This window comes from Dendrobates tinctorius, unplaced genomic scaffold, assembly GCF_039654945.1.
Source record: "Dendrobates tinctorius isolate UK_male_01 unplaced genomic scaffold, ASM3965494v1 ptg000117l, whole genome shotgun sequence".
Taxonomy (NCBI): Eukaryota; Metazoa; Chordata; class Amphibia; order Anura; family Dendrobatidae; genus Dendrobates; species Dendrobates tinctorius.
The window spans coordinates 10,667,298-10,686,961 of record NW_027361785.1 but is presented as its reverse complement, the minus strand read 5'-3'; the positions used below and the strand labels follow the sequence as shown (position 1 = coordinate 10,686,961).

The following is a 19,664-nucleotide window of genomic DNA, read 5'->3' as shown; positions in this document are numbered from 1 at the left end:
GGATGCTACCAGTGAGACCTAGCTACACCTATTTATTATTTGGTTAGGTCTGTCCATAGTTGGTCTTCATGGAAGAATTGTGGTCAAAAAGCCACACTGTCATGGCTTGGTTTTATTACTCGATCTGGTGACCTTTTGCTGTGTGGCCTGTTTACCTCTTTGTTGAGCTACAGCTTGATTCGTCTCTGTCCAAATGCTGATGGTTCTTTTGTCCCCGCTTTCCTTTTCTTGTTTGCTTCACTTTAGAGGTTTTCCATTTCCTCCTTTGGTTCTGTCCTATCACATTTTGGGATGGGCTTTATAAAGTCGCCTCTCACTGACTTTCTTTGCTGGCTATACTTCTATGTAGACGGTGTTGCTTGATCAATCACAGTTGCCTTTCCTGCGGTCTGATTGTAAGTCCTCCTCCCAGAACCCTTACCTTTCTTTTATGTTTAAGGGCATAGGCAGATTACAATGAAGGCAATCTGGGCTACCTCCCAGGGCCCTAGGGGCCCTCCAGAAACTTTCCTGGAGCTCTGCTGCCGATGATACAGAACAGTAGCACAACTACAGGGAAGTTCTCATCGCTAATGCTGTGACATGCCGGCGTGATGACATTATCAGGCCGCGCACGCCAGCATGTACGCTCCAGAAGTACAAGTGGAGGCTTGCGGACTGGAGTAGAGAGCGAGGTATGTGTTTTTTTAATTAATTTGTGTATGGGATGTATGTTGAGATATATATATATATATACTGCATATAGAAAGCCTATGTGCTGGGCTCATACTGTATATAGGAGACTATGTGAGGGCTCATACTGTATATAGGTGGCTATGTGCAGATAATACTGTTTATAGTGAGGCTATGCGGGGGTTCATACTGTATATAGGAGGCTATATGAGGGCTCATACTTTATATAGGAGGCTATGTGGGGCTTATGCTATATATAGGGGCTGTGCAGGCTCATACTGTACTGTATATAGGAGGCTATGTGGGGACTCATATTGTTTAAAGGAGCCAATTTGGGGCTCATGCTGTATATAGGAGGCTATGTCAGGGATCATATTGTATATAGGGGCTATGTGAGGCTTGTGTTATATATAGGAGGCTATGTGGTGTTCATGCGATATATAGGAGGCTATGCAGGCCTCATGCTGTATATAGGGGCAATGTGGGGGATCATAATGATTGGAGTGAGGATATGTGGGGGCTCATATTGTATATAGAAGGCTATATAGGGGGCTCATACTGTATATAGGAGACTATGTGGGGCTCATGCTGTATATAGGGACGCTATGTGGGGCTTATGTTGTATATAGGGGCTATGTGCATGCTCATACTGTATATAGTGAGGCTCTTTGGGCTGATACTATATATAGGAGACTATATGAGGGTTCACACTGTATATAGGGGCTATGTGGGACTCATGCTGTATATAGGAGGCTATGTGGGGTTCATGCAGTATACAAGTGGCTATATGGGTCTCATGCTGTATATAGGGGGCAGGGTGGGATCTCATACTGTATCTGTATATATGAGCCAACTGGGGGGGTCATACTGTATATAGGAGCCTATGTGGGGATCATACTGGATATAGGAGGCTATGTTGGGACTCATACTGTATATAGGAGACTATGTGGATGTTCATGCTGTGTATAGTGAGGCTATAACCAACACAAAGTAGCACTCTGTAGTCTTATAGCATGAAACATGAAGTATGAATTACATTAGTGCTCTAGGAAATTAGAAAAATGGAGAATACTTAGCACATAAATTGGCCAATTCAAGTGTACTTGGCAGTCACAATAAGACGATTCTCATTGATGGGAACCTGCCTGTGTGAATTTCCTAGAGTAGTAATGCAATTCAAATTTCATATATTTCATGTTTGCATGCTATAGCGCTACAGAGTGCAATTTTTTGTTGGTTATATATGGAGATGGCTACTCTTAGTAAGCACCTGTTTAAACCTGTTTTCTGTTTAGAGGTACCTGTCAGTTATGATATTTATAGTGAGACTATGTGGGGGTTCATACTGTATTGTACATAGGAGGCAATATGGGGGCAATATGGGGGCATACTGCAGCAGGACAACAACTGCGAACATACAGCCAATGCAATTAAGAACTATATTCAGTGTAATGAACAAGGAGTCCTGGGATTGATTTTATGGCCCCAATAGAGCCCTGATCTTAAGATCATCGAGTCATTGTAGCATTACTGTATATAAAAAAAGGATAGTGACCACTGCTGGATTCTATAGAACAGCTCTTTTTTTCCCACAACTACAAAATGTAAAAAAAAGTTGCCACATTTTTACACCAGATCTCTCAACCAAACTGCTTGATGAGTTGGGAAAAAATGTTTTCTTATATTTTTGAACCCCTACAATTTTATATAATAAAAAATGGGAAAAATGCAATTACTCTGAGCACCTTGCAGTTAAAAAAAATTGTTGTAAATAATCACTCAGCCACTAGATGGCGACATATCTCTATAAATGCAGACAAAATGCAAAAGCACTATTACTTGCCAATGCCAACCTCAGGGCTTGTTCACATGCTGCACAGTCAGAGCAAAATGAATGAGGGGGGGATAAGTGAGATCAAATGTTGCTTATTTTTTCTTGCAGATTTGAATCTTCACAGCATTTTTTCAAATCTACAGCATGTCAATTACTTCAGCATTTTTGCAGCGATTTTCACCCATTCAAATGAAAAAAAAAAATGGACGTAAAAGCGCATCTATTGTAGGCAGTGTTTTACCTGAGCATGTCTTTTTTCAAACCTGTATTTTTAAAAGCCAATTTGACACCTGTAAACATCACATCAATACTGCTGCGACTTTAGCATTTCTGGACCTGTACTTCGTTTGTTAGCATTTCTAGTTATGTCTGTTTTGGGAAGAGGCAGTAAATTGTGTTTACAAAAAAAATAGTAAAAAAACAAATTATATAAAAATCCAGACACATGAAGCACTGAGCATAAGGCCTTCTTCATCCGTACTGTATATGGTCCGTTTTTTAGGGACAGCAAATACGGACATACACAAACCCATTGTATTCAATGGTGGTGCGCACGTGTCAGGTTTTTCACACGGACCGTTTGTCTGTGTGAAAAACCCGCAGACATGTCAATTTTCTTTGTGCAACATGGACAAAATGCGTGCTGCACTCGTGCACACTAATGACACACGGAAGACATCCATGTGTCATCAGCGTAACATATACTGGCGCCTGGGAACAAGCAGTACAGTTCACTGTGAGCTGTTATTAATAGCCTGGGAACCTTATGGGGTATTGTCTCTTGTCCCAGGTTACTAATATCAGCCCCAAGCTGTGGGCTTTCCCTCTGCTGGTTATCAAATTTGCAAGGGAGCAGCCGCTGGCATCTGGGATCAGCGCGAGCTGTACCGCTTCTTTCCAGGCACCGGTACTTGTCACACGGACGGCACACGGATGTAACACACGGACAACAAACACGGACACACAGAAGGCACACGGCTGTCACATACATACACACGACAAGGAGCACAAATCTCACCAGCACTGGTTTTTCCTGTACAGGAATCACCAGAATGTGTGAAGGAGGCCTAAATGAGTACACCCCCTTTGAAAAGTAAGATTTTTAAATATCAATGAATAGAAGAACAGTTTCCAAAATTTTGAAAAGACTGAGTTTCATAGAATATTTTTTAACCCATAACACGAAAGTAAGGTTAATAATACAACTTTCATTACAAAATGTTCAGTTTTGCTCAAATTAATTGATGGAAACAGTCTCATCTATGCCTAACAGGCTGTCAAGTTTGGGTCCGGAGACCTGCGGCCAGTCCGTGCATCATAGCCTGTACATGGAACGCGTTTCATGGCCAGTCCACTGATCCCGTGTGCTCTTCCTACTATTTACATGCATTAATCTGGTCCATAAATCTGATCAGGATAGTGCATGCTGTGATTATTTCCACGCAGACCACCATCGACCAGACCAGTGTATAAACTCGGTCATGGGCACTGGCACATTGGTTAAAATAGGTTTGTGTGCTCTCTGTAGTGATATTCTTTTATGATATAATTGGAAAGTCCAATGGTACTTTTAGCTGTATTCCACTGATGTAATTTCTTTTTTTTTTATGTATTCTTTATTTTTAGGTCAAGACTAGTAATATGTTAACATTGAATTACAAAAATAATTATAAGAATAATAACAACATTTCTGAACATAAAAAATGGTAAGCTTAGGGAGTCTTGCTTTAATGTTAATGATGATATTTGTACCTTAAGGGTGTATCTAATAGATAAATGTGGTTTATATAGCAATAAGTGTTATTTGTTAATTTTCTTGTTCAGTGGGATTTAAAATGAAAGTATTTACAATACTGAATTATAATGCTGTTTCAAAAGAGGTTGAGCTTTGAAATGTGATATAGTACATTTCTAAAAAGTGAAAAAATATGTTTCTCCTTTTTTGTACCCATATACAGATGGGTACATAGAAATTCAGGGAATCATTTTTGATGACTGAAAACAAATTTAATGATGTTGTTAGATGTCACAAGACCTCGCGGTATATGGATGGCAGCGAATCTTATTTGCTAAATGCCTCATTCAGACATCCATGAAACCCTTACATGTTCTGTGTTTTTAACGGATTGAAGTCTGAGTTGCAACATGCTGTTGTAAGGGGACTTATAGGTCATGCAAGGCTCTGATGGGAAATTAAATATGCAAATTTCATGGCGTATAAGTCTCCTTACACCGGTATGTCCACAACTAGAGATGTTACCCTTTAGACCCAATTCAAAGGACTCTCATACAGTCAAATCAGATCTCTTTCTTTGCTCTGATGAGGGGCAACACCCCAAAACATGTGTCTGCTACAGGGATTTTGATTTGGTTTTTATACTAAATCATGTGGCAAGACTTGTTAAAGGTTCCATATTGACTTTAAGGAATGCTACTTCCATTAGGTGGCACAAGAATTCAAGTTCTCGTCCTCTCTGGAGAGGCAATTCATGGATAGAACACGCACCCATTATCTGCCTATTTTGAAGCTAGTGACATGCCCATTTTTGATCTGAGTCACGGGATCAAAATTACTCACGCAAATCTAAGGGTCCATGAAAAATCACTGATAGCGCACAATGCTATCAATGCGCACTCCATATTTCAACGAAGAAGCTTTTCAATTTGCTTATTTATTTTTTCATACAAGAAAAACACTGATGAAACACTGATGGTAAAAACTGACACTGACCAAACACTGATGAAAATAAGACCAAGCACTGATGAAAATTTAATTGTTCTTTTGCGTACCTGAAAAATCACTTACCGTATATACTCGAGTATAAGCCGACCCGAGTATAAGCCGACCCCCTATTTTTGCCACAAAAAACTGGGAAAACTTATTGACTCGAGTATAAGCCTAGGGTGGGAAATGCTCCAGAGATTATTCCCCCATATGGTGTCCCCAGAAGAAGCTCCATAGATTATTCTCCCATATGCTGCCCCCATAAGAAGCTCCATAGATTATTCCCCCATATGCTGCCCCCATAAGAAGCTCCAAACAGTTTCTGTGGAAACTGTTTGGGTAAGAATACAAGGACAGAACAATGGAAAAGACACCATTGTAGGCATTTACTACAGGCCGCCTGTGCAAGCTGAAGATATGGATGAACTCTTTATGCATCAAATGGCCAAGTTCTCCAAAAAATATGACATAGTTGTCATGGGAGATTTCAACTATCCAGACATTTGTTGGGAATCTCTCTCAGGCAAAACTAACAGGTCAAGGAAATTCTTATCCTCTCTTGCTGACAACTTTATCTTCCAAAACGTAAGGGAGAAAACAAGGGGAACTGCTACCTTGGATCTAATCCTTATAAACAGGGAGGAAATGGTTGAGGAGGTAACTGTGGCTGCGACCCTAGGAGGTAGCGACCATGCTATTTTAGAATTTTGGATAACTAGAGGCGGAAGACCTGTGAAGACTCAGACGTCAAGGTTAGATTTCAGAAAGGCAGATTTTAAGGGATTCAGAAAGAGAATTGGAGGGATCCAATGGCTGGATATCCTTAAAGACAAAAATGTCCAGGAAGGATGGGAAATTTTGAAAAATGAAATTCTCAAAGCACAGTTGTTAACAATTCCGAAAAGAGGGAAGCATAGGAAGCATTTAAGGAAACCAGGATGGATGAACACAGAACTTAAGCACATGCTAAAAAGGAAGAAAAAAATGTTTATAAAATGGAAAGAGGGAGGCATATCTAAAGAAGAATATAATGCTGTCTGCAGAACCTGCAGGGCACAAATCAGATTTTCTAAAGCTGAAAATGAATTGAGGCTTGCAAGAGATGTCAAAAGCAATAATAAAGGATTTTGGGGATATGTCAAAAGTAAAAGAAAAGTCAAAGATGCTATAGGATTTTTACAGGATGAAAATGATGAAATGGTAAGACAGGATGTTGAGAAGGCTGAAATTTTAAATTCCTATTTTGCATCTGTTTTCTCTCAGAAAGGAAATGTAACATCAACTGTTATTCACTGTCCTATTAAGGGAATAGAAGAATCCAGGATATCTATAAACAGAAAGATAGTGAGGAGACACTTAGCTACCCTAAATGAATTCAAGTCTCCAGGTCCAGATGAATTACACCCCAGAGTACTGAAGGAGATAGCAGAAGAAATTTTTGAACCCCTCTCCATAATCTTTGAAAATTCTTGGAGAACAGGAGAAGTGCCAGAAGACTGGAGAAGAGCAAATGTTGTTCCTATCTTTAAAAAGGGGAAGAAGGTGGACCCAGGCAACTATAGGCCGGTGAGTCTGACTTCTATACCAGGAAAGATCTTTGAACAAATTATAAAACAACATGTATGTCAATACCTGGATAAGAATGAAGTGATTAAACAGAGTCAGCATGGGTTTGTAACTAATAAGTCATGTCAGACTAACTTAATTTCCTTCTATGACGGTATCACTGATTGGGTGGATCAAGGAAATGCTGTAGATATAGTATATCTTGACTTCAGCAAAGCATTTGACAAAGTCTCTCATACAATCCTTATTGAAAAAATGACTAAGTATGGAATGGACAAGGCAACTGTTAGGTGGATTCATAACTGACTTAGTGATCGGACCCAAAGAGTGGTCGTAAATGGCTGCACATCCAGTTGGAAGAATGTCTCAAGTGGGGTACCACAGGGCTCTGTCCTGGGCCCTGTATTGTTCAACATCTTTATCAATGACTTAGATGAAGGAATTGAGGGTAAACTGATTAAATTTGCTGATGACACAAAGCTAGGAGGGATAGCTAATACTAGAGAAGAGAGAGAGAGGATTCAAAAAGATTTAAATAAACTGGAGAAGTGGGCAGCAACTAACAGAATGGTTTTTAACAGGGAGAAATGCAAAGTACTACATCTGGCAATAAAAATGAAAAAAGCATATATAGAATGGGAGGAATAGGGCTAAGTGACAGCACATGTGAAAAAGACTTGGGTATACTAATAGATCACAGACTGAATATGAGTCAACAGTGTGATGCAGCAGCAAAAAAGGCAAATGCAATTCTAGGATGTATTAACAGAAGCATACAGTCTAGATCACGTGAAGTCATTATTTCCCTCTACTCCTCTTTGGTCAGACCTCATCTGGAATATTGTGTCCAGTTTTGGGCACCACATTTTAAAAAAGACATCAACAAACTGGAGCAAGTTCAGAAAAGAGCGACCAGAATGGTGACCGGTCTGCAAACCCTGTCTTATGAGGAAAGGTTGCAGGATTTGGGGAATGCTTAGTTTGCAAAAGAGAAGACTGAGAGGAGACTTAGTAGCTGTCTACAAATATCTAAAGGGCTGTCACATTGTAGAAGGATCAACTTTATTCTCATTTGCACAAGGAAAGACTAGAAGCAATGGGATGAAACTGAATGGGAGGAGACACAGATTAGATATTAGAAAAAACTTTTTGACAGTTAGAGTGATCAATGAGTGGAACAGGCTGCCACGAGAAGTAGTGAGTTCTCCTTCAATGGAAGTCTTCAAACAGAGGCTGGACAGACATCTGACTGGGATGATTTAGCGAATCCTGCTTTGAGCAGGGGGTTGGACCAGATGGCCCAGGAGGTCCCTTCCAACTCTACGATTCTATGATTCTATGATTCTCCATATTGTTCCCCCATATTCTGCCCCCATAAGAAGCTCCATAGATTATTCCCCCATATGCTGCCCCCATAAGAAGCTCCATATTGTTCCCCCATATGCTGCCCCCATAAGAAGCTCCATAGATTGTTCCCCCATATACTGCCCCCATAAGAAGCTCCTTATTCCCCCATGTGCTGCTGCTGCATGTAAAAATAAAAAAAATGACATACTCACCTCTCCGTCGCTGGGTGTCAGATGCTCACCTGTCCTGCGTCCATGGCTGCTCACCACTATCTGCCACGTCATCGGTCAGTGACGTTCAGACTGCAGAGGGCGCGGCGTGCACTAATCACGTCACCGCGCCCTCTGCTGTCTGAAGTCACTGACCGATGACAGACAGCAGCAAGCAGCCATGGACGCAGGACAGGTGAGTATCGCTATACTTACCCGTCCTGACGCTGTCGCTTGAGTCCCCAGCTTCTCCGCGCTCTCTCTTCCTGCATTCAGCGGTCTTGTGATACCGCTCATTAAAACTCATGAATATGTTCATATTCATGAGTTTTAATGAGCGGTACCACGTGACCGCTGAAGGAAGGAAGAGAGAGCGCGGAGAAGCTGGGGGCTCAAGAGACAGCGTCAGGACGGGTAAGTATGACCTGACACCCCCCTCCCCCTCCGACCCCCCAGTGTATATGACTCGAATATAAGCCGAGAGGGGGACTTTCAGCCCAAAAAAATGGTCTGAAAATCTCGGCTTATATTCGAGTATATACGGTATGTCTACATGAGGCCTTAAAGAATCACTATCATTATAGTTTTTATGGGCTAAACCTGTGTGCATGCATTTGTAGTGTAGTGTAGGCTCTGTACTCCGACCATGAGGTGACATGAGCATCTTCATTATTTATTTTACTCATTTATATAATAATTCTACAGCGCTTTACAGACATTATCATCACTGTCCCCGATGGGGCTCACAATCTAAATTCCCAGTATCAGTATGTCTTTGGAATGTGGGAGGATACCGGAGAACCCGGAGGAAACCCACGCAAACATGGGAAGAACATACTAGATTTTTTTCAGTTGATTTAAGGCCTGCATCCATTCATAGACTCTCATGATTCATGCACGGTAGTCTTCATCAAAGACATTTTAAAATTTCTGTAGAGTCTGTGTCAGAACACATTCAGAAGTCCGATTTCTTTATTTGAAAAAGAAAAAAAAAGAACCCACAGGCAAAATATGCTATTGTTTGGTCAGCGTGTCCATATTAACCATTAATGTGTCATCCATTTTACTTGTATGCAAAACAAGAAATAAATCCAAAACGCTGATATAAAACGTTCATGAATCATGGACGTTTGAATGAGCCCGTCATGGTCATTGACTTTTTTCAGCTCACATAAGGTCTACCTTTTTTCGTTCATGTAGGGTGTGTCTTAGTGCTTAGAAGAATCTCTTTCTGTTCAACTAATTGTATATCTTGGGTTTATGCTTGACATGGAAGGCCACATGGGACTAGAAATATTAAGGGCAGTAAGAATAACCTTGAAAGCTAAAAATGACATCTATTGGATTTCACTTGATCCCTCTATGACCACATTATACAAGGTTTTTGTGCCTGTAACATAATATTGCTTTAAACACGCTCTTACGCCGGGGCTGTATAATTACTTATTTTCAAAGTAATTGCTTGACAAAAACACTCAATGATACAAGCATTCCATAATTTAACAAAGCCAGTCATGCTTGTAATAGGTTTTATAATTATGTTTGGTGGTTTGTGCTGATGATAACTTCATGCCCATAAAATACCAGGACAAAATTAATTTAGCATACTGTATCGGGGAGGAAAGTGTACTTACCATGGCATCTGCTTTATGCTTCATTCGCTTAGCTTCCTGCATAAAGTAATCTGCATTGGGAGGTCTAAGAAATGAGAAAGATAAAACTCAGAAGTATTCCGATCGTACGTGGATCTTTGCAGAGGTGTTTGGCCCTGCTTCTAACCTTCTGTAACTGTAATATAATTATTAGCAACCATCACAGATCAGATTTCCCTATTATCATTGCTGAAGGGCAAATATTACGAGATTACAAGTTCGTATTTTACACAATACACATTAACACATGCCAAAACTTTCCCAGAGCATGCCGTGATTCTGAAAAAAGCAACAATCACAAAAAGAAAATTAAAGATAAATTATAGTTCAGTGGGGGTCTGACTGTTGGGACACACGCTGATCAGCGGAATGGGGCACTTTTATCATTCAGGACATAGCCACTGAGCGCTGCACTCAGATTTTTTCAACAGCTTCTTAGTGAACGAATGGAGTGGTCGTCGGGTATGTACACTGTCACTCCATTCTAAATGGAGATAACAGGACTAAAAGCGTCCCACACTGCTGATCGGTACTGTTCCCCCACTGATCTACAAGCTATCACCTATTCTTAGAGTAAGTGATAACTTATATTCACTGGGCATCCCATTTAAGATGGAAAGGAGAAAACTTGCGCTTAAAGAGGACCCTTCTCCAGATTAAAAGACACCAGTTTTTGCTTTTACACTGCTCAAAAAAATAAAGGGAACACTTAAACAACAGAATATAACTCCAAGTAAATCAAACTTCTGTGAAATCAAACTGTCCACTTAGGAAGCAACACTGATTGACAATCAATTTCACATGCTGTTGTGCAAATGGAATAGACAACAGATGGAAATTATTTGCAGTTATCAAGACACCCTCAATAAAGGAGTGGTTCTGCAAGTGGGGACCACAGACCACATCTCAGTACTAATGCTTTCTGGCTGATGTTTTGGTCACTTTTGAATGTTGTTGTGCTTTCACACTCGTGGTAGCATGAGACGGACTCTACAACCCACACAAGTGGCACAGGTAGTGCAGATCATCAATGATGGCACATCAATGCGACCTGTGGCAAGAAGGTTTGCTGTGTCGGTCAGCGTAGTGTCCAGCGGCTAGAGACGCTACCAAGAGACAGGCCAGTACACCAGGAGACGTGGAGGGGGCCGTAGGAGGGAACAACCCAGCAGCAGGACTGCTACCTCCACCTTTGCTCAAGGAGGAACAGGAGGAGCACTGCCAGAGCCCTGCAAAATGACCTCTAGCAGGCCACAAATGTGCATGTGTATGCACAAACTGTTAGAAACCGACTCCATGAGGATGGTCTGAGGGCCCGACGTCCACAAATGGGGGGTTGGGCTCACAGCCCAACACCGTGCAGGATACTTGGCATTTGCCACTGGTGCCCTGTGCTATTCACAGATGAAAGCAGGTTCACACTGAGCACATGTGACAGACATGACAGAGTCTGGAGATGCCATGGAGAGCGATTTGCTGCCTGCAACATCCTTCAGCATGACCGGCTTGGCATTGGATTAGTAATGGTGTGAGGAGGCATTTCTTTTAAGGGCACCACAGCCCTCCACGTGCTAGCCAGAAGTACCCTGGCTGCATTAGGTACTAGGATGAGATCCTCAGACCCATTTTGAAACCACATGCAGGTGCACTGGTCTCTGGGTTCCTTCTGATGCATGACAATGCTAAATCTCATGTGGCTGAAGTGTGTCAGCAGTTCCTGCATGATGAAGGCATTGATGCTATGGACTGGCCTGCCCTTTCCCAGACCTGAATACAATCAAGCACATCTGGGACATCATGACTCGTTCCATCCACCAACGCCACTGTGCACCACAGACTGTCCAGGAGTTGTCTGTTGCTTTAATCCAGGTCTGGGAGGAGATCCCTCAGGAGAACATCAGCTGCCTCATCAGGACCATGCCCAGGCATTGAAAGGAGGTTGTACAGGCATGTGGAGGCCACACACACTACTGAGCATAATTTCCTTGTCTTGAGGCATTTCCACTGAAGTTGGATCAGCCTGTAATTTTCCACTTTGATTTTGATTATCATTCCAAATCCACATCTCCATGGAATATTAATTTTGATTTACATTGATCATTTTTATGTTATATCATTCTCAATGCATTCCACTATGTAATACATAAAGATTTATAACTGGAATATTTCATTCAGTGACATCTAGGATGTGGTATTTTAGTGTTCCCTTTATTTTTTTGAGCAGTGTATTTTATTCTCGCTAGTGTCCTGAGTAAGAGTTTTTTTTTGTGTCTTGTTAAACACGCCATAGGGTTCCAGAGATATGGGCCTTTATATTTAGTCCTAATTTTTATGGACTTTGCAAGGGGGTGTGGCTCACAGCATAATAATGCAGAGCAACCTGAAGACACGCCGCCAGAGAATCTTGTGAGCCACGGTCCATTAGAAAAGACACCAAAACAGTAGCACTAAATAAAAAGTCCCATATCTCTGTATGGCAGGAGTGGGAATAAACATAGAGCAAAAACTGGACACTTTTGAACTGGCGTCATGTCCTCTTCAAGAAAAAAACAATGTATGTCTTGTATTTAATACTGACCCCCAGCGAACACCTTGTCACAGTGAATTTGGCTCCACAAATGCAGGAAAAATGCAACGTGTTTTTTTTTGTTTTTTTTAAATGCTGTGTATATATTAATACAATATGTTATACCTAATTGATTCACTGGTAAATCCAAATGGAGAGGAAAAGTAAAACTAAATCTTGTCACTCCTGTTCTATTTTTACTAGAATTCACTAAACAAGTTTCAGACTAAAAACTGTGCAGAAGAAAAGAAATAACTATGAAAAATGAGGATGAATGAACTCATGGAGATCAACATCCAACACTACGGAGACACCATCACATGTTTCTCAACGCAGTGATTCTAGAGCAATGCCCCCATCCCTAATGGGAAATATGCAAAAACATGCAAAACACAAGCTGCAGAGACACCATCACATGTTTCTCAACGCAAGCAATGACTAGCCAGGTCTTTCCCCGGGAAGGAACAACCATGGGAAGGGCAGTCTCCAATGAAGGAAGCCACCTATGCCAAAACGTGGTATCCATCCACAGACAGCTGTTTCGGGGTATTGCCCCTCATCAGTGTGGAGTAGGAAACTGGCTAGTAGGAGCAATGCCTAGTAAAAGACTGTGAAAAATGAGGATGAATAAACTCATGGAGATCAACATCCAACACTGCGGAGACACCATCACATGTTTCTCAACGCAGTGATTCTAGAGCAATGCCCCCATCCCTTATGGGAAATATGCAAAAACATGCAAAACACAAGCCACGGAGACACCATCACATGTTTCTCAACGCAAGCAATGACTAGCCAGGTCTTACCACGGGAAGGGCAGTCTCCAATGAAGGAAACCACCTATGCCAAAACATGGTATCCATCCACAGACAGCTGTTTCAGGATATTGCCCCTCATCAGTGTGGAGTAGGAAACTGGCTAGTAGGAGCAATGTCTAGTAAAAGACTGTGAAAAATGAGGATGAATGAACTCAAGGAGATGGAATATTTTTACATATTTCCCATAAGGGATGGGGGCATTGCTCTAGAATCACTGCGTTGAGAAACATGTGATGGAGTCTCCGCAGTGTTGGATGTTGATCTCCATGAGTTTATTCATCCTCATTTTTCACAGTCTTTTACTAGGCATTGCTCCTACTAGCCAGTTTCCTACTCCACACTGATGAGGGGCAATACCCCGAAACAGCTGTCTGTGGATGGATACCATGTTTTGGCATAGGTGGTTTCCTTCATTGGAGATTCCCCGGGAAGGAACAACCACGGGACGGGCAAAGACCTGGCTAGTCATTGCTTGCGTTGAGAAACATGTGATGGTGTCTCCGCGGCTTGTGTTTTGCATGTTTTTGCATATTTCCCATAAAAGAAATAACTAGTCCACTAATATGACAAGGGATAGCAGTTTAGTAGCAGTAGTGTCGATGGTACTATTACAACATGTACTGGTGCTTCTCACAAAATTAGAATATCATCAAAAACTTAATTTATTTCAGTTCTTCAATGCAAAAAGTGAAACTCATATTATATAGAGTCATTACAAACAGTGATCTATTTAAAGTGTTTATTTCTGTTAATGTTGATGATTATGGCTTACAGCCAATGAAACCCAAAAGCCAATTAGAATACTTTATAACACCAGCTTGAAAAAATGATTTTAAAATCCGAAATGTTGGCCTACTGAAATTTATGTTGAATAAATGCACTTAATACTTGGTCGGGGCTCCTGTTGTATCAATTACTACATCAATGCGGCGTGGCATGGAGGCGATCAGCCTGTGACACTGCTGAGGTGTTATGGAAGCCCAGGTTGCTTTGATAGCTGCCTTCAGCTCGTCTGCATTGTTGGGTCAAGGTCTTCCTCTTGACAATACCCCATAGCACCTGTACTAACTGGGTCAATAGTCACCATGTGTGATATTCTTCTAACTAAAGTAGGGCACCAATTTTCTCTGATATGGCCTTTAATCTCACATTGCCACATACAATCATATACTCTATAAATTACACACAACAATATATGGTATTGCCCTACCTTGTGCTATTAAGTAACTGCTTGGTTATCCTTGTATCCGTATGCCCGTTTAGTTTAGAGGACCAAAGGTTCGGTCTTGAGTTGTCTTTATTATGGGACGAGCCTGTATGGTGTGATGATTGCGATCTCTAATGAAAAGGAGTACACATGCTGTCATATAATGCAGTACATTCACACTTTTCATATCTTAATTTTATGAATAATATTTTTTTCAGCCTCGAGAAGTCTGTTTTTAGCTGGGTTCACAGACTCGAATTCTTTACTGTAAGAGCAGTGAGACTATGGAACTCTCTGCCATATGATGTTGTAATGAGTGATTCCCTACTAAAATTTAAGAAGGGCCTTGATGCCTTTCTTGAAAAGTATAATATTACAGGTTATATACATTAGTTTCCTTGATATTGCGTTGATCCAGGGAACTAGTCTGATTGCCGTATGTTGAGTTGGGAAGGAATTTTTTTCCCCAATGTGAAGCTTACTGTTTGCCACATGTTTTTTTTTTGCCTTCCTCTGGATCAACATGTTAATGCAAGTTAGGATAGGATATGGGTTGAACTAGATGGACTTAAAGTCTTCCTTCAACCTTAATTACTATGTTACTATGTTACATCTGCGTTGAAGGCTGCATTTTTACGGAACAAATAAAACAGAATGATGTGCTACTTTTTCCTGTAATATGACATGCACCAATCCAGACAGAAGACTTATTGACCCCATTATAAGTCAGTGAGGGTCAGTCTGCCGCTGATGATGTCTTTCATGTGTCAGATTCATCCCTGGCATGGATACCGTTTTTATGTTAATAATATGGAACACAAAAACAGAAATTAATCCAGCAGTACATGTCATACATATCCCAATCAGTCAAAAGTGAATAACCATTTACAGTATCGCATTCAAATGCAGATTTTCTTATAATTCCCCCTATAATCACTGAAGGATACCGGCACACAACGTCTTTTAAACTCAGGTGAACCCACCAAGTTTTTAAAGCAGAAGAATCTTCAGGAAACTAGTGTTTTTTTTTTCCAGGAGCATCTTTTGTATTATTTTTACAGTTGTTTCCTTAGCAGTTTTGTCCACCAGTAGTTTTTGTGACATCCTTTTTACTGCAGTTTTATGGTTATTTTTTTTTTCACTCCATTTAATAATGAAGAAACTGCTAGTGTTTTAGGCAAAACTTTCCCATTGACATGGAAGATGCTTTGTACTTTACAAAACACAGGCAAAACACCTGAAGAATGGACATATACGGTAACTTATTTTAACTGCTTGGTGTTTTTAGAAACCTGAAGTAGTTAAAAGATATTCAAAAGCCTTAACATATAATGGACAAAGAAAAAAAATGAAATATATCCAATAATTCAATATATAAGAAAATTCATTTATTGGGAATATACAAGATAATAAGGTGGGGAACAATTACCATAAAAATGGGGGACAACAGTGATTGCAAAATAATATATTAGTGGTGAAAAAATCATAATACATATTGAAATATATTATAAATATGCAATGACCATGCATATATAAAAAAGGTAAATGGAATTTAATCAAAGAAAGTGGTGTGTGCAAATATGAGGTATGATATAGGAGGTAAGGTGCATGTACACACAATTCAAAAGGGGGGCAAGCAGAACAGGAACCAGAGAATCAGGTAATAATAGGAATGGTAGTATATATATATATATATATATATATATATATATATATATACACACATACTGCTGGCTTATAGCCTATTACCTTTATACACACTTGCAGAGTTCCCAGGATGCGCCCAGCCCCGACACGCATCTCGCCGTCTGCCTTCAAAATGCACGTCAGGGCTGGGCGCATCCTGGGGTCCACTGCATTCTGATAGTGCATTTGTTTGGAGGCCTGGGCAGGTAAGCATCTCTGTTGTTTTTGCTGTGTTTTTGAATTTTTGGAGGATTTTTATGTCCTTCATATTTTTTTATACACACTGCCTACCTTTACGGATTAAATATACAAAATGTAATAGTTGTATTCCTCTTTCTCTGTAATCCTCACTCCTGAAGCTACCTGTAACGGGTGTTCAATCGTTCAGTTTAAACAATTGGTGGTGGCAGCTAGCAGCTCCTTTTGTTATTGAGGGGTTGGCAGTGACTGTACCGGGGTACATATATATTCCATGCGTTTGGAATCAGAGGTGTATATACCATACGCTCACTATGAGTTCCCCAATAACTGGCCTAGTACTGGAAACAGCCGCGGCTTTGTCCATCACTCGTCAGTCAAGTGTGTAAGTGTCCTGACGATTGCAGGCAGTACGTTCCCTGACATATTGGTGGAAACAGTGGGATCTGCATGATTTCTCAGGTGTTCTCCTTGACATATTGGTGGCAGTAGTGGAATCTATGTAATTTCCTCTGCTGTTATACTTGAGATACAATGTTACATGTTAAAAGACTGCTGTACAATTGTCAATTTGTAGATCAACACGTTTGTAATATAATCAAAATTGGATGGAAAGTTTCTAATTGACATTCATTAGTATCAATTTATAGAAAGGAATACATTGATTACATGGTAAGATGAAATTACTAAAACCAATAAAGCTCTGCAGGAAAAGAAATGCTATGTGGTATATCAGCTCAGGTATTGAGACAGATGATGACAGCTGGTGCTTCTGCCTATATTATCAATCTCCTATATGTGGAAAATGTATTGGGTCTGCGTATGCACATTTGTCACAGATAATGATTATCAGACAGAGTTTACAAGATTACTTCAGTTAAAATCCACAATGAACCTCCAATTAAATTTCAATGTTATAATTTGAAGCAGAGCTAAAGTTTTTCCACTTTCTATCCAATTACTATAAATATCACTGCATTAATGCATCACTGAGACACTATACCATGTATAGAGAATACTACACCCATATCTTCTCATAGGTGTCAAACTCAAGGTACGAGGGCCGAATCCGGCCCACCATGTCATTCTATGCGTCCTGTGATGTCAAGGCACAGTTCACCACTGCTTCAACCAGCTCTCTGTATGTAGACAGTGGAGAGCCAGTTGGAGCAGTGTTGAAGTGTGTTTCAGGGCTCAAAATCTAAGATGGCAGCCGCCCACTGTGCTGGCTCAACCACCATCCTAAGTATTTACTACATTCTACGTCGATACAGCCAGTGCTTAGCAGATGTGGCGGAGCCAACACAGGGAGCTGATACAATCTTGAAATCTGAGCTGATGCAGCCAATAGAGGGGGCGGCACCAGCACAAGCAGCAGTTGCCATCTCTGTGAGTGAACAGTGCACACTGTGAACACAGTCAGCCTACGCAAATGGTGAATGCAGTGATTGCAGTCAGCCTGCACAAATGGTGAACACAATGTTCACAATCGGCTTGCACAAATGGTGAACGCAGTGATTGCAGTCAGCCTGCACAAACAGTGAAGCAGTGATCGCAGTCAGCCTGCACAAACAGTGAATGCAGTGATCACAGTCAGTGTGCATAAATGATGCATGAGGTTTTCGCAGTCAGTTAGCAAAAAAAGTCAAGGCCGACAATGCAGTCAGCCAACACAAAAAGTGGACACAGCCACCCAGCACAAAAGTGAACACAGTTATCCAGCACAAACAGTGAATGCAGACAGCCAGCACAGTGAACACCATGAATGCAGTCAGCCAGCACAGTGAACACCGTGAATGCAGTCAGCCAGCACCATGAAAATGAATGCAGACAACCAAAACAATGAAAGCAGTCAGCCAACACAAAAAGTGAACACAGTGAAAGCAGTCAGCCAGCACAAAAAGTGAGCAAAAAACAGCACTGTTGTGTGGTTCTATTTTTGAATCAGAGCAGACGCAGCTAGTACTTAGCAAAGGGAGCAGTCCATCTTGGACTCTGAGATATGGCACACTACCATGGACAGCTCTCTTAGCTCTCTTACTACTGAGACAGCACTTTTATCCCCACTACCCAGGGACAGTGCTCTTAGACCTACTACCCAGGAACAGCTCTCACCTCTCCTACCAAGGGACAGCTGTCTTATAGCCCCTCTGCCCAGGGACAGCTCTCTTATAGCCTTTGGCTTGTCTGTGCATTTCAGTCCGTGCTCGAACCATGTTGCGCGGACGTCTGCAGGAGCCTTTACAATTACAAGTGGACCTTGATGTCAGCCATAATGCCCATGTGGCCCTCGTTGAAAATGAATTCAACATCCCTAAGGAAACTATATTGTCCTACAGGTCACTTCCCTGCAAAATCAAAGCAAAGAAAGTGCAAGTCGACAAAACATACTGTATTGGTGTAACCCTTTTATAATAATGCTCACATTGGAACCATAGAGTAACCACAGTGAGTGCCTTTAGGTCCGAAAAAGCATGTACGCTAAAAGTGATTATAAAAAAAAAAATGTTCCCAATGACAATTTATGTAGTATGATATTAACCGCAAGATATTACACGTTTTGTTCCAACTCACTGCCACTAATTGGAAGAGAAATGCTAATTGTTCTTAGAATTCTTCTAAGGAATTTTGTCACTGGGTTGGAATTGGCAGTGCCTCATTCCCTTGCACATCTTGGCAGTGCATTGTATGCTGTTACATGAGATGTTGGACTAAACATTTTACTACAGTAACTCTGTAACCAAATCCAGTCATATAATGAACCACAAATTATTTGTCTGAATATATAAGTAGAATTATTTTTTGAGGTTAGTTGTAGAGCACAGAACAAACCTACCTGTCGAGAACGTGAGTGCTTTTCTTGAAAGTGTCGAGAAGCATAGGTGGACATTATACCGCTATCACATTTATGTGCAGAAGAGAGTTCCTCACTTGTGCATTTTGGTTTCGGCTCATCAGCAAGGAAAGGTAATGGAGACAGATGTTTCTCTGGCTTTGATAGAGACATCTCAAAGCTGCGAAAAATGATCAACATAATGTAGATACTATGTTTCATACAACAATGGATGGTAGCAGGTTGGCTTTAAACATTAACCTATTATTAATTTGTACCTTTAATATAATCCACAATCAAAACAGCATTTTCAGTGCAAAGTATATCTTTTGGAGTGATTTCTTATAAAAC

At 40.8% G+C, this 19,664-nt stretch overlaps 1 protein-coding gene across 2 annotated transcripts in view; it reads right to left on the bottom strand.

Moving 5' to 3' along the window:
* AFF3 (ALF transcription elongation factor 3) overlaps window positions 1-19,664 on the bottom strand; it is a 418,376-nt gene that overhangs the window by 34,656 nt on the left and 364,056 nt on the right. For both annotated transcript variants that reach the window (XM_073590524.1, XM_073590525.1), the window contains 3 exons: window positions 19,317-19,494; window positions 14,600-14,727; window positions 9,988-10,051 (listed from right to left, as the gene is read on the bottom strand). In XM_073590524.1, the coding sequence (XP_073446625.1) occupies window positions 9,988-10,051; window positions 14,600-14,727; window positions 19,317-19,494 (370 nt within the window). The remainder of the gene's footprint in view (window positions 1-9,987; window positions 10,052-14,599; window positions 14,728-19,316; window positions 19,495-19,664) is intronic.